General features: G+C 58.5%; 2 protein-coding genes across 6 annotated transcripts in view; one reads left to right on the top strand and one right to left on the bottom strand.

Annotated features, from left to right (window-relative positions):
* Positions 1 to 18,275, top strand: part of TBCD (tubulin folding cofactor D) — a 148,489-nt gene extending 130,214 nt beyond the window's left edge. For 2 of the 3 annotated variants that reach the window (XM_027517756.1, XM_027517758.1), the window contains exons 27-38: positions 630 to 748; positions 1,954 to 2,045; positions 2,718 to 2,858; positions 3,776 to 3,859; positions 4,365 to 4,523; positions 4,605 to 4,743; positions 5,924 to 6,045; positions 7,878 to 7,955; positions 10,324 to 10,413; positions 10,808 to 10,895; positions 11,823 to 11,929; positions 13,816 to 14,214. In XM_027517756.1, the coding sequence (XP_027373557.1) occupies positions 630 to 748; positions 1,954 to 2,045; positions 2,718 to 2,858; positions 3,776 to 3,859; positions 4,365 to 4,523; positions 4,605 to 4,743; positions 5,924 to 6,045; positions 7,878 to 7,955; positions 10,324 to 10,413; positions 10,808 to 10,895; positions 11,823 to 11,929; positions 13,816 to 13,951 (1,355 nt within the window). In that variant the 3' untranslated portion in view covers positions 13,952 to 14,214. Of the gene's footprint in view, positions 1 to 629; positions 749 to 1,953; positions 2,046 to 2,717; positions 2,859 to 3,775; positions 3,860 to 4,364; positions 4,524 to 4,604; positions 4,744 to 5,923; positions 6,046 to 7,877; positions 7,956 to 10,323; positions 10,414 to 10,807; positions 10,896 to 11,822; positions 11,930 to 13,815; positions 14,215 to 18,030 lie in introns of those variants that run through there. The other variant, XM_027517757.1, reaches the window with a different exon arrangement.
* The window catches only part of B3GNTL1 (UDP-GlcNAc:betaGal beta-1,3-N-acetylglucosaminyltransferase like 1), a 125,932-nt gene that overhangs the window by 679 nt on the left and 102,132 nt on the right, over positions 1 to 23,121 (bottom strand). The window contains exons 12-13 of one of the 3 annotated variants that reach the window (XR_003506762.1): positions 20,543 to 20,647; positions 2,290 to 2,367 (exon numbers count right to left, since the gene is read on the bottom strand). Coding sequence is in view for 2 of the 3 variants with exons in the window: in XM_027517762.1 (XP_027373563.1) it covers positions 20,567 to 20,647 (81 nt within the window). In the remaining variant the exon portion in view is untranslated. Of the gene's footprint in view, positions 1 to 2,289; positions 2,368 to 18,383; positions 19,349 to 19,389; positions 19,819 to 20,542; positions 20,648 to 23,121 lie in introns of those variants that run through there. The other 2 variants (XM_027517762.1, XM_027517761.1) reach the window with 2 other exon arrangements.

The following is a 23,121-nucleotide window of genomic DNA, read 5'->3' as shown; positions in this document are numbered from 1 at the left end:
CCCGGGGGTTGAACCCAGGTCCCCACATTGTAGGCGGATTCTTTACCAGCCTGTCCTGTGTCTCCCTGTCAAACCTCTGTTTCGGTTGCTCTCCAGTTCCCATGACTGGCCTCTCCTGTGTGGGAAGGTCTGCTTTCCCAGCCCTGTGCTCTCTCAGTCTGACTGACTGCACTGCCCGTTTCTGCCCGACCGGCCGTGGGTGTCTCGTGCGGAGTGGCCCCTGCACCCCTGCTGCGCCTGAGCACCTAGCCCTGGGGGTCCCACTTGGGACCACATTCGCTCTCGGTCTTTGAGGAAGTATCCTCATCATCTGAGGAAAGCATTTGTGTTCTTAGTGAATAAAAAACAGAAGTTTGACCGTGTTGACTACCGGTAAAACTGTTGGCTTTATTTTCTCAAGAGTGAAATTGTGTATTAAAATTGCTTATGAAAATCTTAAAACCACCTACTGAAAACCTCTTTTCTTCAATCTGGCTGATTTACGCTGCTTTGAAAACACGTCTGCTCTAGGCGTCTAAGTCGCCCCTCCTTCCTTCAGCCACTGTTTGCTTATCTTCTGGACTGTACCTGGGGAGTGTGTCTTGTGGATAATGGACAACAGTGGTCACGCTCTGGTCCTTTCTTTTCAGAGGAGCTGGTGAAGCTGTATCTCGCTGAACTCCAGAGCCCCGAGGAAATGACTCGCTGTGGCTGTGCCCTGGCCTTGGGCGCCCTGCCGGCCTTCTTCCTGAAGGGCCGGCTCCGGCAGGTGAGGCTGGCCTAGCATGGCGGGGGCCATGTGGGACCGGACCCACGAGCGGGGTATGTAGGCCGAAGGGGTTCCTGCAGGCCAGCGTGTGCATCCGTAAGGAAGGGGAGGGGAACACCCAGGGCAGTGAGTGGTCTGTGAGAGCCTGGTGAGCAGTCTAGCTGAGGAGGCTTGGGGGAGCTGACTCCTTGGCTGAGGAGGGAGCCTTGGCCTCCGTGGAAACACCCCCGGCCTTTCCTTGCCTGTGGTGTGCCATCCAGCCTTTTCTGCATTAGGAGCAAATGTCTCCGGCCTCATCTGGGAAGGCTGCCCCCGTGGCCACGTGAAGGGTCCCAGGCCTCCCACCCCAGAACTCCTCCTGGGGAGGGGCCTTTTCTCCCCAACACGGGGTCCTATGCTCTGGCATGGCCGGGGGGCAGGGTTCTGCTTGCCCTTGAGTTCCATGATCCTCGGCCTGTCTCCTTTCAGGGTGATCCATCAGCTCCCCTCATACCCTGACTCGGCTCCTGAGCTCCCTGGGAGAGTGGGTGCCAGAGTCAGACCTAGGAGACCCTGCCGGCCTCAGCCCACCCAGCTCTTCCCTTTGTGCTCCCCTTTCCCTCGACTCAAACGTCAGTCATGGTCCTGGCGGCCCACCTCCCAGGTGTCACTGTGGCCAGGTGCCTGGCACACGTGTGCCCCTCACCTGTGTCGCCTTCCCCTGCCCCTGACAGCTTGGGATCCAAGGCACCAGACCAACTTAGGTATCAAGATGGGGAGCAGACCATCCAAACCCTGCCCGGGGGCTTTTCTATTTGAAGCACCTGGCGTTTAGAACGGAACTGTCACTTCCAGAGTAACTGGTGAAGATGTGAGCAGCTGGGCACTTTCATGTGCCGAGGGCTCCCCTCCAAGCAGGGAGCGGGAGGGAATGGCTGGCCTTGGGTGCAGGGTCTTGTCCTGGAGGGAGGAGGCAGACTGGCAGAGATGGCCTGAGTGCCAGTGATGGGGGCGTGGGTAGGAGGGTCGTTAGGAGCCAGCCGTGGGAAGTGCTGGAGGCGCCTCTGCCCCACTCGGGCTCTGTGTGTGCTCCAGAGCATGTGGTCTACCCGGACAGGCCGCCAGCCATGCTGTGCTGTGTTCCGGGCACAGGGTGCCAGGCCAGGCCTCCACCTGCATGCACGTACGTGCGTCTTCAGGCCCGCAGTTCTGCCTTTGCTTTTCAGGTTCTAGCAGGCCTGAGGGCCGTTACCCACATTTCTCCCAAGGACGTGAGCTTTGCTGAGGCCAGGCGGGATGCCTTGAAGGCCATCTCTAGGTGAGCCCTGCTGGTTTTTCTCTCCAAAGTCACTGTCCTCTCAAAAGCCAGCGACCGAGCATGAAGGGATGTTCACAGCAGTTTGTGTGAGAATACCCGTGGGTCAGGGGCTGAATCTACTTTGAGGCAAACATTTTTATTTTCTAGTTTCTTCTCTTTACAGAGGACTGTCTGAGACATGCCAACTCATAGAGGATCATTACGGTTTTGTCATAATGAATAATGAAACCCATAGTGCACTTACCTCTGTGTTTTGGGGACAGTGGGCCTGCTCAGGAACTGGGGCTGAGTTATCTGCTCGTGACCGTGGCCCCCCGGTTGCCTGTGTGGAGGGAATGCTGACGTTAGTCACACACATGCACGTCGGGAGGGGTTGCCCTTTCTCTGACAAGCCCTGTGGAGTGCGTTCTGTAGGATGGCGGGGTAGGAGGGGCCAGCCACAGCCAGCCCCCAGTGCACCCTGAAACTGTAGACGCTAGAAATGTGGCTTGGCGACGTGTCATTCAGCATTGCATTAGTGCAGGAGCATTACGAGTCTGCTTCTGAGGTTATGGGTCTGTTCTGAGGGCATCCTGGCAGGAAAGACACATCCAGCCAAAACGACAAGAACGGCAGGAGAGCTTGCATGGGATTCTCAGACGTTAGCTGGGTTTCACACGTTTTTAATTTTAGGATTTGCCAGACTGTCGGTGTGCGGGCAGAAGGGCCTCCGGACGAAGCTGTGTGCAGAGAGAACGTCTCCCAGATTTACTGCACGCTGCTGGACTGTCTGAAGGATTACACCACCGACAGCCGCGGGGACGTGGGCGCCTGGTGAGGCGCTCGTGCTGTCCTCGTCCCCTGCTCTTCTCATGAGTGTCCCACCAAGGCCAGAGGTGGTCCATGTCGCTGCTCTGACCCTGGCTGGGCTCTTGATCCCCAGGGCAGTGTGGGCGATGGTGCTCTGCCTGTAGCCGGGGCTCACGTCTGCCCGGGACATGGGGCCCGTCTTCCTGGTTCTTTTTGTGCCGTGTGGCTCTCGAGCGGATCCTGGACACTGAGGACGCTCTGGTTCTGCTTCGTCCTTCCAGAGGGCGCTGACGGCTCTGCAGCAGGCAGCGGGCCTGCCTCGAATGCAGAGCCATGGTCTCCATCTCGCCTGGTGTAGGCGGCTGCTCAGGGTCTGGTCTTCTGACCGCGTGATGGTGCATGCTACCTCCTGGGTGGTGCTCTCTCCTTGGCGGGAGGGTGGATGCCCCGGGTGTGTAGTCCCTGCTGACCCTGGTAATGTGGGGCTGTTTGTGGTCCCCATTGCCCAGCTGGACTGAGTGTTCTTTGTCCCAAGTTTGAAATGGTGCTCTTACTCTGGAGTTAGCCCAGCAAACAGGAGCTGTTCTACATACATTTATCCCTCAAAAAGCCTTTAAAAGTTTTTTTGCCAGGAGGAAAAAACAAACCGACTTTGTAGAGTGGGTATGTTCTGTGCTTAAAGGTTCAGGGGGAACCAGCGCTATTTCTCTGTGCACTATTGGAGAGTTTTCTGGGCCCTGGCCATTTGTCTTTGGGTGTCAGGTGTTTCTGAGGTAATATGTGAGGGAAGCATCCTCAGAGAAGGGCTGCGAGCAGCCTTTGTCGAGCCTCCTGCGTGTTTTTTGTCCCGGGTTGAGGGCGCCAGGCCCTGCCGAGTGGCTGATGGTCACGTAGCACCTGGGGCAGTAGGCCAGCTCCTCAGCCCCTCCGTGTCTCTGCAGGGTCCGCGAGGCAGCCATGACCAGTCTGATGGACCTGACTCTCCTGCTGGGTCGGAACCAGCCAGAGCTGATCGAGGCCCCCCTGTGAGTCTGTTCTCCCCGTGTGGGGAGAGGGGCAGCCCAGGCCCTCCCTCCTGACACCAGGGCCCCTGCCCCTGGCTCAGCCTCTCCTGGGGTTCAGGCCTGTTAGAGGACAGCCAGCTCCTGACCTCAGGGCCCCTGTGCCCGAGCGTGCTGCTGCTGGAGACTGGCCATCCTGTGCTCTGTTGGTGCCCTGGGCACCGGGCTGCCTCTGGGCACCTTGCCAGCTTGGGGTCACCATGCCCCCTCCATTGCTCTTGTCCAGGCCCCTGAGGAGACCCGGGCTGGTTTCCCCAGCAGCCCCCAGCTCAGTTCCTCTGGCTGCAGATGCCCCTTCCTCCATCTCTTCCCCTTCTTGGAGCCCATGGTCATGTCAGGCCCACTGCTTCCACTCCAGACCTCCCGCGCGGGCTTCTGAGGCGTCAGGTCCCATCCCGCCCGCCGCCAGGTTGGCCCAGGTGCCCACTCTCCGGTTCCAGACGCGCTAACCCTGCACTCTGGTCTGCAGCTGCCAACAGCTCATGTGCTGCTTAGCCCAGCAGGCGAGTGAGAAGATCGACCGGTTCCGTGCACACGCAGCTCGCGTGTTCCTGGCGCTGCTGCACGCCGACAGCCCTGCCATCCCCCACGTGCCCGCCCGGCCGGAGCTGGAGAGGCTCTTCCCCAGGTGCTGGGCCCTGCTCCAGGGCGGGGGGACAGCCCTGCTCCCCATGGGCCAGCGCCTCCAGCTCTTGCTCCTGTCTTGCAGGGCCGCCGTGGCCTCCGTGAACTGGGGCGCGCCCTCCCAGGCCTTCCCGCGCATGGCCCGCCTCCTGGGGCTGCCTGCCTACCGCTACCACGTGCTGCTGGGGCTGGCCGTGTCCGTGGGTGGCCTGACCGAGTCCACGGTGAGCAGGCGCCTGGGTGGGCGTCCCTGTGAGGGAGCGCTGCCTCCTTCCTTCCTTCGGGACCCTCTGGGGGTGGGCGGGTGGTGTTCCCCTGACCTGACGGCACATGAGGCAGAAGCTCAGCAGCCAGCTCCCTGGCTTTTGTTCGGGTCTGGATTCATGCCCCCGCACAGTGAGGGCCCCGTGCTTCCCCAGCCGGTCTCTCCAGGTCCCTGTCCACTGCTTGTGTGTTCTGTTGGTGGTTCGTTGTCTGTTCTACTCTGTTGTCGCCCCTGTGTGACTCTGCCCCCGCCTCTCATCCCTCCCTTGGCCCCGATTCAGTGGGTTTGTGGGTTTCATCACTTCTGAAAAGGTGTCTGCCCCCTAATTCCTGCCTACTGTCCGTCCTCTCCGCCTTCATGCTCCTGTTAAGTTACTCCAGTGTCTGCAGTTTTGTGTAGCCTGCCTGTTCCCTCCCACGCTTGAATATTTTGTCATTGCTGTTCAGTCCTCACTTGTGTCTGACTCTTTGTGACCCCCACGGACTGCAGCACGCCAGGCTCCCCTGTCCTTCACTGTCTGCTGGAGCTTGCTCAAACTCATGAATGTTTGGTGTTTCAGAAATTGTATATTTCATTACCAAACATTCGGTTTGATCTGAAGCGTTCTTGTGCTTTTTCCTTGCACATTCATCTCATGATTGCATTTTCTTTAATAATCATCGCCCACTGTCCCGCACTCTGTTTCACGAGCTGGTGTCTGCTGTCGGAGGGAGGCCTGCATCTGCTCTCCTGCTCTGCTGACTCCTCCCTGAGGACTCGCCTGTTGGGTGCTGGTTGCTGACTCCTCCCTGAGGACTCGCCTGTTGGGTGCTGGCTGTGTGGGGTTTGCTGTTATCCTGAGCGGAGGTGCCTTGCTTTTTCTCCCCAGCAGCAGTGGTTGCCCAGATGCCAGGCATCTAAGTGGTGCTTCTTACAAATTTGGTGACAGTGTGTGAGGGCTTGGGTTGCCTCCAGAACTATCTCCCTGATATGGGTGTCTTCACGCCCATGATGGGCTCCTCACGCCTGGCCTGGACAGCCTCTGCCGGATCCCCATGCTGTGCAGCAGACGAAAGTCTGTCACACAGGCAGCCCGGGGAGGGAGAGCTGGGAGCAGGGTGGTCTTGTCCCTCTTACGAGAACGCTTCTCTGTGTGGCAGGTCAGGTACTCAACACAGGGCCTCTTTGAGTACATGAAGGAGATTCAGAACGACCCGGCGGCCCTGGAGGACTTCGGCGGGACCCTTCTGCAGGTCTTTGAGGATAACCTTCTGAACGACAGGTGAGCGCTGGTATCGTCACAGTGATTTCTCAGACCCCCAGGGTCTCACTGCCCAGCAGGATTTTGTGGGGAGGTAAGGTAGGCACAGCCAAGCAAGAGCGTGACCCAAGCACGCGTCCCCGGGTCTGGCCGTCACCTCCCAGGCCCCTCAGAGCCTGCACTCTGAGGTGGCTGTGTATGTTGGAAGTAAAGTGCCAGAGGCTGTGATCCCAGGAGAGCTTGTCCGGCTCTGGCCTGGGTGCTTCCCGGTCGTGCCTGCCTGCACGTCATGGCCGCTGTTCCAACACGTGGCTCACGCACAACCGTGACCACCAGGATTGGAAAGCAACCGGTCTTCTCATCGTTTTTGCTGTAGCATTTTGTTAACTGCTTTTCCAAGAAGATGGAGTGTAGACCCCAAAGCCCTGACTTGCAGACTTGGGGATGTTTCGTGCACCTTCTCAGAGGGCTGTTCCTGGACTCGGTGCTCGGCTGGCCCAGGGCAGCCGGGTACCGGTCACTCTGGCTGGACTGCCTGCCCCTCACACAGGCCCTAGTCCTGGGAGCCAGACAGTCTGAATGAACAGGAACTCGACCCAGAGCGCTCTGCTCCGAGGCATGGGTGACACCTAACGAGAGGCACGTAAAGAGTGCAGTCTGAGAAGTTCTGGCTCATGCCGACAACCATGACCTAACGAGAGGCACGTAAAGAGTGCAGTCTGAGAAGTTCTGACTCGTGCCGACAACCATGAAGCGGTCAGGCACACCTGTCACCCCCAGTTTGCCTCCTGACCCCCGCCCCCACCCCCTGTGGCCCCCCAGCCCCAAGGCAACCACTGATCTGCTTTCTGTCACTGAGAAATCTGGGTGCCCCCAGCCTCACCACAGCTGGCCTGGTCGGCCCTTTCACTTAAGCTGATCTGACGGGGTGCGGTGTCTCGTCGTGGCTGTGATTTGCCTCCCCTGCTGATTGAGGGTGCCGGGCCTCTTCTTGGGCACTCGTGGGCTGTCTGCAGAGCCTCTTTGGTCAGGTGTCTCTCGGATCTTCTGACTTTTTTTTTTTAACTGGGTGCTTATTTTTAACATGCTGCTGGAGTTTGAGGTTTCCTTACAATGTTGGACGAGTCCTCTGTGAGATGTGATTTGCACGTTTCCTCCCAGTCTCTAGCTTGTCTTCCACACTCCTAACAGTCTCTCTGTTAAGGAGAAACATTTTATACTTTGATAAACTTGTTTGTATCCTTGTTCTTTTATGAATTGTGTTTTTTGTGTCATTATCTAAGAAATTTCTGCCTGACTGAAGGCTCCACGACTGTCTCTTAACGTTTTCTCCTAGAAGTTTCGTAGTTTGAGTGTTCCGCTCAGACCTCAGGTCTGAGTGGGGTTGGTTTCTGTGTGATGCGACTACAGGTCCAGGCCTGTGTCCCGGTTTTGCTTGTTGACGCCCCGGTGCTCCACGTGTGCAAAAGACTGGACTTCCCACTGCGTTGCTTTTGCGTCATTCTCAGAAATGGTGGGTGTGTGGTCCAGCCTGGGGCTCTTCTGTTCCTGGATGTATTTGCTTGTCTTCACACCAGGATCCCACGGTTTTGATACTTGGGCTCTGCGGTGCTAGCTCTCCAGGCCCACGCTTTCTTCCCGTCGCTGCGTGGGCTTGTCTTCATCCTTGGTGTCTGCACATGAGCCTCAGGACTGGCTTGTCGTTTCCTGCACGTCCTGCCAGGAGTTTGGTTGGGGCTGAGCTGTTGGCCGTCCAGGGAGGCCCGCGAGGCAGTGGCACTGAGTTTCCCGCGTCGCGGGTCTGCCCTTCTGCTGTTCTGACACCTGGCATCTCACACTTGCCTTCCCCCCAGGGTGTCCGTGCCGCTGCTCAAGACGCTGGACCAGATGCTGGCCAACGGGTGCTTCGACATCTTCACCGCCCAGGAGAAGTGAGTGCTCCCTGTGCTCTGTGTTCAGTGCTGCCTCAGTGGTTCAGCCTCGGGCTCACCTTTCAGAGAACCGTTAATCAGATCCAGAGATCAGGCTTCTGGGAGATAGTTTCCTGGTATGTTCAGGGTCAGCTTTTATACACACTCTAAGAGCCACCAAGAACATCGGCTGCTCCCGTGGGGGTTGGGGGCTCCTGCTGTCTGTTTGGGACACGGAGCAGGTGGGGCGTTGCCCCTGACGGGGGCCTGCAGTCAGCACCACTGTGGACGGTGGATTGGATGGTGAACGGGATCACAGAGGGCCTGTGATGGTCACGGTGCTGAGACCTGGGCCAGGTGAAGAGCCCATCTCAGACACAGCGGGGCCACTGGGAGGCCGGCGGGGGTGGGCACAGGGAGTGGACACGAGGCCACTTCCCTCTCCGCTGGGTTCAGGCTGCTCAGCTGCCGAGCACAGAGCATTGCAGCCGCTGCGCCAGCCTCCCCGTCTGCAGCTCTGGCATCTGGGGTTCATTTTCTCCCACTTCTGAGGTCTCTGCTCTCGGTCACTTGATCTCAGAGCCCCCCCTAGGCTGATGGTAACAGTCGTTGAGGGTCACATTTCTGGGGGTTCTTCCACAGCCAGGGCAGCATCCTTGTGCTGAGCAGGGTTCGGGCGAATCTCTCAAGGCCTCTGGCCTGCAATTTGAAAAAGAGTGGCACCGGGTTCTGCGCCAGTCCCCTCTGTGTGCCCGCCACACCCCCTCCACAGGCAGGAAGCTAGGCAGCTGCAGGCTCGCCCCCTTTGCCACTCAGGCCTCGGTGGTCCCGTCCTTTGCACTCTGCCGTCTTGAGTCTTGTTCACTGTCAGTTCCTCCAGGCGGGAGTGGATCTGGTTGGTCCCTGTTGCTCTGCCTTTGCTGAGACTCTCAAGTGCTCTTTTAACATCGAAGGGTTTCTCCTTTAATTCGCTGGCGGTGCAGCGCAGCGTGTCTGTTAGGCCTGCTGTTGGAGCGGTGGCCTGTGCGTGCACGGGCTGTGCCATGTGGTCCTGTGTGTACTGCACGGCTGGACTTGCCAAGTGTTCTGTTTCAGATCTTAACCTATTTTCCTGCTTTGAAAATTTTCAGACTGAAATGGTAGGAGAAAGCAGCGCTCCAGGTTGTCAGGCTCATCTCCAGCTGGGGGTTCGTGGCTGCTGGTGCTGGAGAGGAGCAGCTTGCCAGCAGATCTCTGTGGGTGTGCGGGCACGAGGCAGCCGAGGAGGACTGTGGGCTCCTGGGCAGGCCCCTGGGAGGGCACAGTGGTTCTCAGACAGGAAGGCTGGATGGAGCAGGCGTGGACCAGAGAGGCCTGGGGGTCGAGTTGGAAGGCTCTCCAAGCAGATCAAGATGCTGTAACAAATACCACGGCCCAGGTGGTTGAACACCAGAAACTCATTCCTCCAGTGCTGAAGGTTGGATGTCCAAGTTCAGCAGAGGGACGTGGTCTTCCCGTGTCTTCAGGTGGCAGAGAGACCATCTAGAGACCACGTCTTCTCTTAGCCCACTGATCCCCTATGGGCTCCTCGTCAGCCTCCCAAGGCCCCACCTCCTAATGCCCTCACGTTCCAAGTTAGAACTTCAACGTAGTAGACGTGACCATTCGGTTCATAGCAGAAAGGTTTGGTTTAAGGTGCTTATAGATCTCGTCCAGAGGAGATGGATCATCAAGGCTGGAACTCAGTAGAAAGTCCTCAGTAAACAGGTGGTGTGTGATCTCACGAGGTCACGGGAGGGCAGGAGTAGACAAGTGGCTGGGGCAGGCACACCAGGAAGAAGGAGAGTTGGGGAGCAGCCACATAGGCTGAGAACAGAAGGGACCTCAGCGTCCAGAACCGGCCTGGGGTCGCGGCTCTGCCGGAGAGGAGCATGTTCCTCTCATGGGGACCCACGCTGGTCGTGGTCGCCATGGCCTCACGTTCTCCTCGGTCAAGCAGAACTGGGTGGGGGGCGCCCCTGGTCCCTCCTTGACCCTCCAAGAACCTGGGCGCAGGAGTCCTGGGACCCAGTCACGGTGCGGTCGTTTTCCTTGATCCTGCGTTGAGCCTGGTGCTGCCATGGCACACGTCGGCTAGGTGTGCAGTGGGGTGGGGGTTCTGGGTGTTCCTGTTACTTCGAGGCCCCACCAGGGCGTGGCCTGCCCTCCTGTTGCGGGGCCATGGGACAGGGAAGTGTGTGGGGAAGGTGGCTTGTCGAGGACAGGACAGTGGGGCTCTGTCCCCTGCTGCACTTGCAAAGGGGCCAGCTGGGTGCCCTGGCGTGCATCCCCAGGGGGGAGTTGTCTTTGGGGGTGCCATCGGCAGATGCTCCCCAGAAGCCCACCTCCAGGTCTTGTCCTTTCCTTTCAGTCACCCCTTCTGTGTGAAGCTGCTCGCGCTTTGTAAGGAAGAGATCAAGAAATCCAAAGACGTCCAGAAACTGCGGTCCAGCATCGCGGTGTGAGTTCCAAGGAGCTTATTCAGGCGGGAAGGGGAGAGGCCGGCCCAGCAGCTGAGCACAGGCTTGGGGATGTTCGTTCTGATGCTTCCGTGTTCCTGGCAGAGCTGGGGGGCTCTGCCACACCCTGCCCACCCTTGGGCCAGCCTCCTAGGCAGGTCAGTGGGCACTGGGTCAGGGAGCCTTGTCATAGAACAAGACTTGATCCCGACCGTGGAGGTATGGATGCCCCCACCGACAGAGAGAAAGTGGATGTTGAATCTGGGCTGCCTCCCTGCAGGGAGACGGCCCTGAGGCCTGGGGATCCTCACAGACAGCACCTGGGTCCCCTCCCCCGCCGGGAAGCGAAGGTGTGGGGTGTCGTGGGTCACTCACTGGAGTGTGGGGTCCCCGCAGGTTCTGTGGGCTGGTGCAGTTCCCCGGAGACGTGAGGAGGAAGGTCCTCCTGCAGCTCTTCCTCCTGCTCTGCCACCCCTTCCCCGTGGTGAGTGTCCCGGCCCCCACATCAGTGCTGGGGGTGCTGATGCTTCCTGGTGTTGGTGTGGGCGGCCCTCAGTGGAGGGCGGGCCTCGTCACGGTGGGCGGGGCCTCGTCACGGTGGGCGGGGCGTCCTGTGCTTGGTGGCTGCAGCAGCTGCCGTGTGATGGCTGAGCTTGGCCCCTGCCTCTGGGGCAGGTCCTGATGTTCCCCTGGGGCCCCAGGCAATGGGCCCGGGTGCAGGGAAACGCCCACACTCAGGGGGACCCCTGCCCCCTGGAATCCTGGCCGCAGGTGCACCTGGGTGCCCCACTGAGAATAGGCATTCAGCCTATCAGTGTCCTGCGGGCTCTGGTTCTGAGGCTTCTGGAAGGCCCAAGCTGAGTGGCTTTACCCCCACCTGGGGCAGCACCTGCCCCACAGCCCCCACCCCAGAGTCAGGTTCCTAGGCAGTCTTCTCTTCCTTTGGCAGAAGAGATACCCCAGTGTGACATCTTCCTAGTGGGGCCACTGGATGCCCCTTTCCCCGTGATCAGAAATGCAGGTTCCAGGCCCTGAGCTGCTGGCCAGGACCTCGGGGGTGGGCCTGGGGGTTCTGAGGGCACCTGTTCCATGAAGTAAGTCCCCACCAGGCACAGCTAGACGAGAAAACAGGTGAGAGGACTGCTCTGATCAGGGGCAGGGTTTAGCGCAGCGTTTCAGCGAGGGCATGTTGGAAGCTGTGCGGCCTCCTCCTGATAAGGGCCGCTGGGGGGCGCGGGGCGGCCATGGCGGTTGTGGCCTTGGATCGTGAGTGGGGAGAGGTCAGCTCCTCTTAGCTGTCTGCCCAGCCAGCCTTTCCTGGTTTCCCGGGACTCTGGGCCCTCAGGAGCTGCCTGGCCCCCATCCCTGCTCCCAGCCAGGGTCCCGTCAGCTCTGCTCTCCGTCCCACCAGATCCGGAAGAACACGGCCAGCCAGGTGTATGAGATGGTGCTGACCTATGACGTGGTGCCCACCGCGGTCCTAGACGAGGTCATGGCTGTGCTCAGCAGCACGGCCTGGTGAGTGTGGCCCAGCCTTCTCCCGGGAGCGCGGCGGGTGCGGCACCTCAGTGAGTGGGACCCCCGGAGCATGTCGTGGTCTCTCCCAAAACCCTCCAGAGGTTAGGGGAAAGAGGGGCTCCAGCCCTCGGCTCAGCTCTGGGTTACAAGGCGGCAGTGGTGTCTGGCCGACCCCTCCTCACCCACGTGTCTGCGTTTCTGTTGCGCAGGCTCACTTCCTCCCACCCAAGAGGATGAGGAAGGAGAGGGTGCCTCCTGCTCCTGGGGTGTTTGGGTTGGAAGATCCTCGAAGTGAAATTATTTTTTACCAAATACCATTTTTTTAAAGTGAAAAGTTGGGTTGTTCCGAGCACTGATTGGTTAGAGCCTAACTTATTTTTTTGTGGCCACTTTTCCATTGATCGTGTCATGGCTCTGGGCGCCCTTTCTGCAGTTTATTGGGGTTGAAATCACTTGAGAATGGCAGCTCCCGCCCCCTGAACTATGGTGTCAGAAGTGCAGGGAGGCGTGGCGTGGCGTGGCGGGCAGTGTCTCCCTCCGTGGGGAATGTCTCCCTCCCACCCCAGACACTCACTTCCCTCCTGGCGCCCAGGGCCACCCCTCATTCCAGGTCAGGGCTCCAGGGTTGTTTTAAGCACAGTTCCTGCCATCTCTGTTGGCTCCTTGACTCTTGATGGGTTTGGATGATAGGTTTGAAAGGGGTGTTGAGTGGGGCAAGGAGGTGCTGATGGAGAAGCAGGGAAGGGGTGGCCCACGAGCAGAGTCTAGCGGGCAGCAGTGCAGGATGACGGGGGGTGACGCTTGTCCCGCTCCAGGCACCGCTCACACGTATGCGCACCCTCGGGCATTTGCACGTGCTTCTTCAAGGTGACCACGTTCCTCGTCCCCATTTTGGGCACAGAACCAAAGTTCAGAGGTTGCTCAGGCAGCAGCAGTGAGGCCCCCAGGACTGGGTTCCGTCCAGGTCAGGTCACCCTGCTTACGAGGGAGGGACATGCATCATGTCCTCACGTGGCCCTCCCTCAAAACAGTGACGTTCCTGCAGGGCCAAGCCCTGCGCACGGAGACTGAGCATCGATGCAGCTCCCACCCCCACCCCAGCTGCCCCGAAGGACAGGGCAGGGCCTCGGGTTTTAGGGCCTCGTCGAGGTTTCCTTGGGAGACCCCTGCCTCCAGGAGGAGGGCGTTCTGGTAAACATGCTGCAGCCCCCACGACAAAAATTCCAGAGCAGAAAGCATGGCCCCAGGAGACGGGACGCCTCTGCTCTGCGAGCCGCTGGACAGGGCACGCTTGTCTGCGATGTCAGTGATAACAGCACAGAGGCGTGTCCTCCATGCTTGAGAAGGACTGTGAAGGGAGGGTGACGTGAAGCCACCAGCGCCCGGTGGGCCCCGGGGTCCCCTTGAGCTCCCACACCTGCCTTCCTCTTCTCACAGTTCAGGGCAGAGGGGGCGCGTTCCCAATTCCTTTGCTAAAAAATTCCAGAGGATTTATGGATAACTTTTTTTTCTTATAACAAAAGAAAAACATGCCCAGTTTTCTTTATGGTGCTGCTAAATATAATTTTTATTTTTAATGAAAGTTGTAACAGCTTTCAAAGTCAAATAAAACCCATCTGTGCCCTAGCCCCATCTCCCTGCTGTCTTGGTGTTTCCTGCCTCTGGCCCCTGGGTGGGGCTCTTTGGGGGCCAAGGGCCCCTCGCGGGGCTCCCTGAGAAAGCATTCAGGAGCAAGGCCTTGTGTGAGTGCGGGTGAGGCATCCTTTTCCCTGATTTCTACCTCATCTCGGGCGTTGGGGTTTCTGCACACCCGACAAGATCTTGGCAGATTTACCTGCGTGGACTGTCCCCACGGCTGACGGTGCTCCCTGCCTTCTCCTCCCCAGGGACGCCGAGCTCCCGGTCGTGAGAGCCCAGCGGAACCGCCTGTGTGACCTCCTGGGCGTGCCTAGACCGCAGCTGGTTCCCAAGGTATCACCTGCCCCTCAGGCCACCTGGGGGACCTGGGTCCCTTCCTTGTGAGACCTCCAAACACAGCTCCATGAGCTCCTGTTCTGAGTCCCAGGGTTCTGAGTTCCAGGATGAGCTGCCTGCCGCACGTTCCATGTCAATCCCTTTCAGGATCCCAGGAGGCAGCAGAGCAGGACTGTGGGATGGGGGCAGAGCCGAGGCCCACACTCTCCTCTCCCACCTGCCCCCCGTCCCACCAGATGGGCCCACCCTGAGCCCTGGAGCCGTCCTGAGCGATGGCGGTGTTCCTGCTGCTGCTCCCCCCGCCCCACACTCTTCCGCCAGGCATGTCTCACGTGTGTCCTGTGGAGCAGCAGCACCCAGGCCTGGCCCGCTGAGCACCCGTCTCCCGCCCTTGGAGCAGCACAGCAGCCTTCCGCTGTTTCCACTGCCCCCCGGGCCTTTGTCCCCCCAGGGCCGGCTGCCGTCCGCCCGCCGAGGCCGCCGTCCTCCGTGGCGCGTGTGCCTCGTTGCTGCGGTTTTCTGACACTGAGGGCTCCAGGCTGCTCTTGCAGCTTCTGTGTCATTGGGAGACTTGAGACTGTTATGTGTGTTCCTGGAGAGGATCAGGGCTCTATTTCTTTTCAGTCTGTGGGTCCTGCAGGAGCGGAGGTGGGTCGCAGCAGCTTGGGCTGGGGTCCTGGGGAGGGCCGTGCCCTCCTCCTGTCCCCACCAGCTGTGTCCCTCTGACCTTGGGCACGAACCCTGCTCTGGAGAGGCTGTTAAGGAAGGACATGTGTGCAGGAGAGCGTGGTGTCGAAGCTCTAGGTCTCCAGGCACCCCAGTGTTTGCCCTGGCCACCCCAGGCGAGCGCCTCAGGCTGCCGGAGCACCAGTGCCCGTTTCCGGTGGACTCGCCGGGCCGAGGACTCGGGCGGGCAGTGCTGAAGCAGACTCCAGCGCGACGGTGCTCCCTGCTCGCGCTCAAGGCTGTGTGGCGTCTGTGATGGGCGCTCCCTGGTTTCCCTGGTGATGGGAACGTGACCACTTTTTCTGAGATCTGAGGTGTTGGGACATTGTCGTTCCTTGCGTGTCAGACCTTTTGTGTTCTCTCCAGGTTGTCCGTCTTTCTATACTTTTGTCTTCAGGGTCCTTTTTTTGGACGTGTGTCCCGCCAATGTCTCCTCCTCCAGGGATGACCTTCTCGTCCTTAGACTTAACATGGTCCTGTTTGGGTATTTCGACCTCCTGTAGGGTTGACAGTCTTTTTCCTAAGAGCTTTACTGTATTACTTTCTACGTTTGGACTACGATCTGCCTGATCAGCTCCTCCTGGCTGCGTGGTGGCATCAGGCCACACGCGTGGCTCCGTTCTCGGATCGTCCTCCCTCCATGAGCCAGCCAGCCTACAGCGCCGGATGCAGGCCTCAAGATGCAGGGAGGGCTCTGCAGTCTCACAGTGGGTCCTGGTGCCCAGTTATCTCAGCCTCACGGTTCTTTTTGCTTCGTGGTCGTCTTCTCTTCCCAGCCCTTGCGTTCGCACCACACCTGTAGGATAGGCTTGTTGGGAGTTTGGCTGAGGTTGCCTGCAGCCTGAAGGTCCATTAGGTGAGAAGTGGCGTCTCTGCTCCGAGTCTCTTGACCGAGAACACGGTGTGTCCCTCCGTGGACCCCTCAGTGTTTCATGGTTTTTGGAGCAGAGATGTTCATGTCTTTTGTAATTGCCCCACAGTTCTTGGATTTTCCACCCCCCCACCCCCACCCCCACCCCATTTTTGTTTCTCTTTGCCTTTCAGTTTAGGAAGCTTCTGTTGACCTGTCTGCAAGCTCACTGATCGTGTCCTTGGCCCCATCTGGCCTTAGGAGGCGCCCACTGGAGGCACCTGTTTGACCCGCAGTGCTGGTGGCCCCTCCGTCCCTGCTTGGTGACGTCCGTCCCTGCGTGGCCTCCGTGGTGCCCACCAGAGCCCCTGGTGTGCTGATCCCAGTTGTGTCAGGCTCCTGGTCTGATAGTTGCAGTATCTCTGCCGTTTCTGAGTCTGCTTCTCACATCTGCACTGTCTCTTCAGACTGCTTTCTCTTGCCTTTTTTGTATTTGGTATGTTTTTGTTGCTGCTGCTGCTAAGTTGCTTCAGTCGTGTCCGACTCTGTGTGACCCCATAGACGGCAGCCCACCAGGCTCCCCCGTCCCTGGGATTCTCCAGGCAAGAACACTGGAGTGGGTTGCCGTTTCCTTCTCCAATGCATGAAAGTGAAAAGTGAAAGTGAAGTCGCTCAGTCGTGTCTGACTCTTAGCGACCCCATGGACTGCAGCCCTCCAGGCTCCTCCACCCATGGGATTTTCCAGGCAAGAGTACTGGAGGGGGTGCCATCGCCTTCTCCAGTGTTTTTGTTGAGGGCCAGCCTCTTAGGGGAACAGGTGTGAGGTGACCGGAGTGTGAGGAATCTGCTGCAGCCTCTTAGGGGAACAGGCGTGAGGTGACCGGAGTGTGAGGGATCTGCTGCAGCCTCTCAGGGGAACAGGCGTGAGGTGACCAGAGCGTGAGGGATCTGCTGCAGCAGCAGGTCCGAAGCTGAGCCGCTCCTGGTCCTGGTCCTCGGGAACCACGCGGGAGTGTGAGCTCCTTGGAGAGGCCGCCAGGGCTTCTCATCCTTGTGCCCGGCCACGCTCAGCCACCAGCTGTTCGTCAGTCACCATTTAAGTTTGTCTTCTAGATCTTTTCTGTTTCCCAGCTTTGGGGTGGGTGCTGAGAAAGGTGACTGGTTTTCAGTCTGTGTATGACTGTACTTTGTTGCCATTTTGTTGATCATTGAGAAAAATCTCAGCTTGTCTTTTCAGTTTTCTCAACTTCTGTGATGCATTTGAAGCTGTGTTCCCTGTAGCTCAGCTGGTAAAAAATCCACGTGCAATGCAGGAGACTCTGGATTGATTCCCGGGTTGTTAAGATCCCCTGGAGAAGGGATAGTCTACCCGTAACGCCAGTATTCTTGCCTGGAGAATCCCGTGGACAGAGAAGCCTGGCGGGCTACACAGTCAACAGGGTTGGCAGAGAGTCAGACACGACTGAGCCGCTTTCACTCACTACAGGTGCCTGTAGGTTTTAAAGTCTGTGGTGTCTTCCTGGCGGATTGACACCGGTGGGAACATTCTCGTTTATCTGTGATGATGCCTCGTGCCTTAAGTCTCCTTGGTGTGATGTCGAGCGCCACAGTGGAGTTTTTGCTTAGTGTTTATGTAGTATATCTCTCTTCGTTATTTCACTTCCAATTTCTGTATGTTCTTATATTTGAGTTTCTTATAAACAGTAGATAGGTCTTACCTCCTTTTAATCCAGTTCAACCATTATTGGTAGCTTGAGTGTTTTCTCCACTTGCATTTAATGTGTGATTTTGGCTTTATTGGGTTGGTTTGCCGATTTCTTTTCAGTCGTTTCTTTCCTTCCTTGTCATCGTTGGCAGTGGTTAATGACGTTTTTACCATCTCGCTTCCCCTTCTGTTAACTTCTGCAGTTTTCCTGCTGTTCTGCTAGGGGCTGCTCGGCGGCGGCGTTCCTTCCTGATGTACTGCACTCAGAACGGGGCACCACGCAGGGGGCTCAGCTGTGCTGCCCTCGCTGCCCAGGGCCCAGGTGGCCGTGGCGTGCCTTCCATTCGGCCACCTCTCCCTTCATTGCCCTTCGGTTCACTGTGCTCTTAACTCTCCGTTTCTCCTCTCTGTGGCAGTTATTCCTGAGGTGAAGTCTCCCCCACCCCCACCTTCCATACAAGTGTACGGCCCTTGCCTTCTCTGGGGCCTGCAGGCCCCCTCGGGTGTGGGGCAGGGGCAGCCCAGTCGGTCCCAGGTGATGCTGCTGGTGACAGGGTGGCCAGATGAGTGTTGAATCTGTCTCCTCATGTGATGGCCAAGCACACCACCGGCTTCCTAAGGAAACGCGCTTTCAACATTATTAGGAAAATGTTGTAAAGATGGGTGAAGCGGTGGGGACAGGACAGTCACCCTCCACACCCGCTCACTGTGCAGAGGTGGTGTCGGCCAGAGGGCTCCCGGCATGTTCAGGGAAGTGGCACAGATGCAGTTTCCGCAAGAAATGGGGCGCAGGGGCGGCTGGGAAGACAGCACTGACCGGCTGGCCCTGTCCCGTGTCCCCCACAGCCTGCTGTCCGCTGAGGCCGGGCCCGGAAGCGAACTCGTGCCTGCCTGGCCGGGAGGAGGAGCCCGGGCACGGTTGACAGATAAGATGCGGACGGATGGCAGCCTGGCTGGTGTGTGCGAGGGACCCGGTGTCTGTTACCTAGAGGTGGCATCTCCTCACGTGCGTCCTGCGCCCGAGCGCCCTGGCCTGTCGGTGCTTCTGTCCTCATCCCCAACCCCTGTTTAATAAAATTCCCTGCTGAGAAGCTCCCCGCCTGTGTCTGCCATTGGTGCCAGCAGGGATGTCTGGTCAGGGAGCTGGAACCAGAGAGGCGTGTAAGGTCCCTCCCCACCCACCCCCCTGCTGAGACCCACAGGGAGGGGTGCCTGGGAGCACAGGCCTGGGGAGACCGGCTGCAGCCCCCCAGCTGTCCCGTCACCACGGCCGCCGTGCCTTGCTGGGCTTGGTCTTACTCACTGACAGGCTCTAGAAGACTCACACTTAACGTCAGATCACAGGGCAGAGAAGGCGCCACGGCCCGGGGTGGGAGAGGGCGCCTGCTCCAGGCCCTTTTGCAGGGCCTGTGAGGGGTGGTGTGACAGTGTCTCCCTCACCCTGTTCTGGCATCCCGTGCACGCGGCCATCGCTAGTCACCTGCCTTCCTGTGGTTTTGTTCAGTCGGAGCTGACACTGTTTTGAATGCTGCGGGGACCAGTTTCATCTACACAGGGGACTTGTGGTGGTAGCTCAGACCCCGGACTGGAATGGTGTGGCCAGCAGCTTCACAGCTGTGCCACGTGTGGCCTCCAGGAAGTGGAAGAACCACACGGTCTGTACCTTTTTCCCATCTGTCCAGAGTGGGTGCACACTCGGGGTTTGTGAAGCAGACAGGCTTCTTCCCTCCACGCAGGCCTGTCCAGAGGCCAGCGTGCGTAAAGGTTCCCCGCCTGGGCACTTGCGTGGCCGGGGGTTCGGCACCTCCCTTGCTGCCTCCGGGGCTGAGGTCTGGATGCAGCAGAGATGTGGACGGACAGGTGAGGATGTGTGAGGCACAGCCGTCGGGCCAGGACGGCGCCGCTGCTCCCAGGCCACAGGACAGACTGCCTCTTGCGGGACGCGTGGGGCCGTGTGGACTCAGCCCGCGCGGCAGGAACAAACAGGACCCTGGGGGCACAGCTGCCCTTGGTGCACAGCTGGTCTCCAGTCTTCACTGCTGCCACTGAGGGCGAGTAGCTGCTGTGGGGACTGTTCTGTGCGTCGCAGAATATTTAGCCACAACCTAGATGCCGGCGGGAGCTCCTCCCAGTTGTGATGACAAAAACACCTTCAGGCAGATTCCTGCAAACAGTGACCACGTGACAAGAATAACAGCTACTGTGTGGATTTTTCAAAAGCACGTAGGATTTTAACAGCAGCAGCAGTGTGAATACACGCAGTTTTAGGTTTAGAGCCCTGTGGCCAGAACACCAGTTCTCCTGCCTCTGCCTGCCACCTTTGTATTCTGTGAAGGGTCTTCCGAGACCCTCTGCACACAGGGACCGCAGTGCTTTAATCACCAAGGCTGGGAATTCCGACCAGACGTGGCTTCACAACGCGGCCACTCCTGATTGTTCAAGCCCCTTTGACCCTCCTCAGAGCCAGGAGTTATTGCCTCGTTCATGTGAACTGTTAGGGCAGGGCCTCCATCCCTGAGTCATCACTCTGGCATCGATGACACTAACGATTCAACACGTCGATGATTTCTTCTTGGATCAAGGAGACAAGCCCAGTGGCACCAGCATCACCTTTAGGGGAGAGCCACTGGGCTCCTGAGACCGAGAGACCAAGGGGAGAAATGGTCAGTGCCCGGCCATTTCTCAACTCAGGACTGCTGTAGCTGGGGGCCCCCAGCGGCCAGGACGTGGTCAGAACTGCCACCTTCCCCAGTTCTGGTCATACCTCCAGCGTAGGACCAACCAGAGAAAGAGGCGCTCCCCTGCCCACTCACACCCGCGGCCCCTGCCAGGCACCACGGGCCTCTCCCTCCCCTGCCCAGGTATCTGCCTCACTCAGAGAGGGGCTGACTCCCCACCGGACAAGCATCAGCGCACAGCCTCTGTCCCCTCGGGGGCCTCATCCAGACCCACGTCTCTAACGTAGGCTGACCCCCACAGAGCCACGCATCCACCCAGACCGCACAGAGGGCAAAGCTGGGAACAAAGTGGGCGTTGGGGTTCGTGGCCATGGGGAGCTGGGAGTGACCAGTACAAGCTGCTGGTGCCACTGACGTGAGGGATGCTGCGGAGGGCGTGGTGGGCAGCCAAGCCCCTGCCCCCAGCAGAGGAGCTGTTCCGGGTCTTAGTCTGTGTGTGTACATGTGTGGACACGTCAGAAATACACGGTGGGGCGCAGACCACACGTAGAACACTGAGCACCCTCTTGGTGAGTGGGGTTTGTGGGGCATCTGGGCACCACCCGCCACATGCATGTGGGGCCCTCCTTCCCTGCTGGCCCTCAGCCCTGGGCTGCAGCTGCTGGGGGCCTCGTACATACCTGGGAGCAGCTGCCACGGGTCTGTCAGCTGAAGTGAAGGAAGTCCCGGCCCTCCTGCAGGTTCAGCGACCTCAGGTTGTCCTCAAACGCGCCCCCCGTGAGGTCCTGTGGGAAGAGCGACAGGTCAACTCTGTCCAGCCTGCGCCGGGGACCCCAAGGTGCTCCCTATGAACTCCTGTTCCACGGCTGAGAGGACAGAGGGGCCTGAAGGGAATCCCCTGGGCACTGTGTCTCACTGGTCACCAGGGAGATGGGGGGCAGGGGGTCCTCTGAGGGGCCTCCACCCACCCTGCCTTTGGCCCCCCGCTGCAGGTGGTGGCTGACCCACCCCGGGGACTCAGGTGAGGTTCACGTGGGCAGTCCCTTTCACTCGTGCCTGGGTCCAGGGCAGACCCAGCTTCCCCGCTCCTGACTTGATCCCAGGGTCTCTCTGATGTCCCCCTGCCCCATGCCCTCCTCGGGCCACAGGTGGGAGGCGGCCCGGGGACAGAGCCTGTGACTCTACAACCAGCTGCAGGCAGAGCCCTTCCTACCCCCCACCCCAGGCTGTCCCCATGGCTGTGACAAGCCGTGGCCCTGCAGCAGGCAGGCTCCGCCCACGTCTGCCCTGGGACCTTGCTGGCGCCCTGGGACCTTTCTGGCACGGGACTCGGTGGTCCGAAACCCTTCGGCCGAGCCTGCCTGGTGGCCACCCCATGGATCCCCAGCCCTCCTGTGTGGGCCACAGCGGGTTTGGGGAAATGCTTGCAGGCACCTGTCCTTCGTCCCAGCACCACCTGCCGGGTTCCCTCCTGCCTCCATAACCAGCAGGGCAGGCGTCTCTAGCGGGACGGGGGAGGGGTGACCTGACCACCACGTCCCTCCCATTGGGTGTCACCTCTCCTGGGACCCCACATGGAGGCGCCCCCTTGTCCTCGGCCGTTTCTGCAGCTACTGCTATTACCTAAGTTTTGCTAGAAGCATTTGAATGGAAACCATTCTACCTGGAAAACAACTGGAATTTCCACATTCTGTTCTCTACTTGCTGCCTGGTCTCAGCCCCCCTTTTCTCCTCCCGTTATCTCCAGTTTTCAAAGGAAACACATGTGGGTTCAGGGCCAGCCCGGTCACAGACCTGGGTTGATAGAGGGGCCACCGGGCAGGCAGGCCCGTCCCTGACCTGGGGAGGGGACTGACTTCACAAAACTGTTCAAGTTAGATGCTTCCATGAGTGGACAGACCTCCTTAAGACAACAGAAAGGTCAGACAAAACCAACAAGGACGAGAACCCAGAGGGTACAGGGGACTTCTACAGGTCATGAAACACACAATCCCATAGACGAGCTGATCAGAAATGTCAGGGGAGGAAATCCACACACCTGATGTGGGAAAGGTCTCAGCCTTGCCAATGATCAGACAGAAACGAACCCCACCGTCTAGCTGTGGGGCCTCGGAACCCTCCTGCCTCCAGGCGTGTCCCCTGGCCTGGCCACTCCCTAGGCCTTGTCTAGCAAAACAGAAGACATGGCCATCCCACAAGCCGAGGACAGCAGTCAGGACCCTCCACACAAAGCTCTGGTGTGACGCCCATGGCTGGATCCCACAACACCAAGAAGAGAACAGCTGGCCGCTAGCTTGATGTGGAGGAGGCCGGACCCCAGAGGGCACAGCCGACTCCATCACACAAGCCAGGACCATGCACTCTGCCTGGAAGGACTAGCTGAGAAAGTATGAACCACAGAACCAGGCAGTGCTGGGGGATGGCTCGTCATCTATTAAACTGTGTGGCAGGTTCTGGAACAAATGCCTCAGTTTTCTTCAAGGGCAGGTGGTTCGTATTTACGCCTCTGTTCTGGTAAAACTACATTTACAGATGCAGCTGATAGGCCACACTTTGGCCATTTCCTAAAGGTGTGAAAAGTTCACAATAAAGTTTATCAAAGAAAAATGTGAGAGGGACTTCCCTGATGGTTCGGTGGCTAAGACTGCACACTCCCAATGTAGGTGTGCTGGGTTCGATCCTTGGTCAGGGAACTAGATCCCACATGCCACAGCTAAGACCTGGCACAGCCTTGAAGGGTAAACAGAAGAAATGCGAGAAAAGTTCTAAAAGAATAATGAAGGAAGACTAGCTGCACTCGGTGGTGAACATTATAAAGCTACAGTCAGTAATGATGCAAAGCAGACAGATGAGTAGAAAAAGGCCAGGACTCCAGAAGTAGCTCCACATCCACATTCATACCTCACACACCAAGACGGCACTTCCCAACAGGCAAAGACATGGGCGCCTCACCAAACGATGTGGGGACAACTGAGGGTCCTCATGGAAAGAGAGAGTCTTTATAGCAAAATAAATTCCAGTTGTATCGAAGATATAAGGAAAATACCGGAGTCTGAGGACCAGACTTAGATAATGTTTTTATAAAGTCTCATGAGGAATGATTGTCTTAGAATGAATAAGACATCTAAAAGTCTTAAAAGGAAAAACTATTTTGACTATACCTGAATAAAAAATTTCCAAGTGGCCAAAGATACAAATTCAGTCAAATGGCACAGAAGAATCTGCAGCTCTTCACAGACAGTGGTTGGTTTTTGTTGCT

Source organism: Bos indicus x Bos taurus, chromosome 19, assembly GCF_003369695.1.
Source record: "Bos indicus x Bos taurus breed Angus x Brahman F1 hybrid chromosome 19, Bos_hybrid_MaternalHap_v2.0, whole genome shotgun sequence".
Taxonomy (NCBI): domain Eukaryota; kingdom Metazoa; phylum Chordata; class Mammalia; order Artiodactyla; family Bovidae; genus Bos; species Bos indicus x Bos taurus.
Note: the sequence above shows the minus strand (reverse complement) of the source record. Positions and strands in the feature narration are given on the sequence as shown.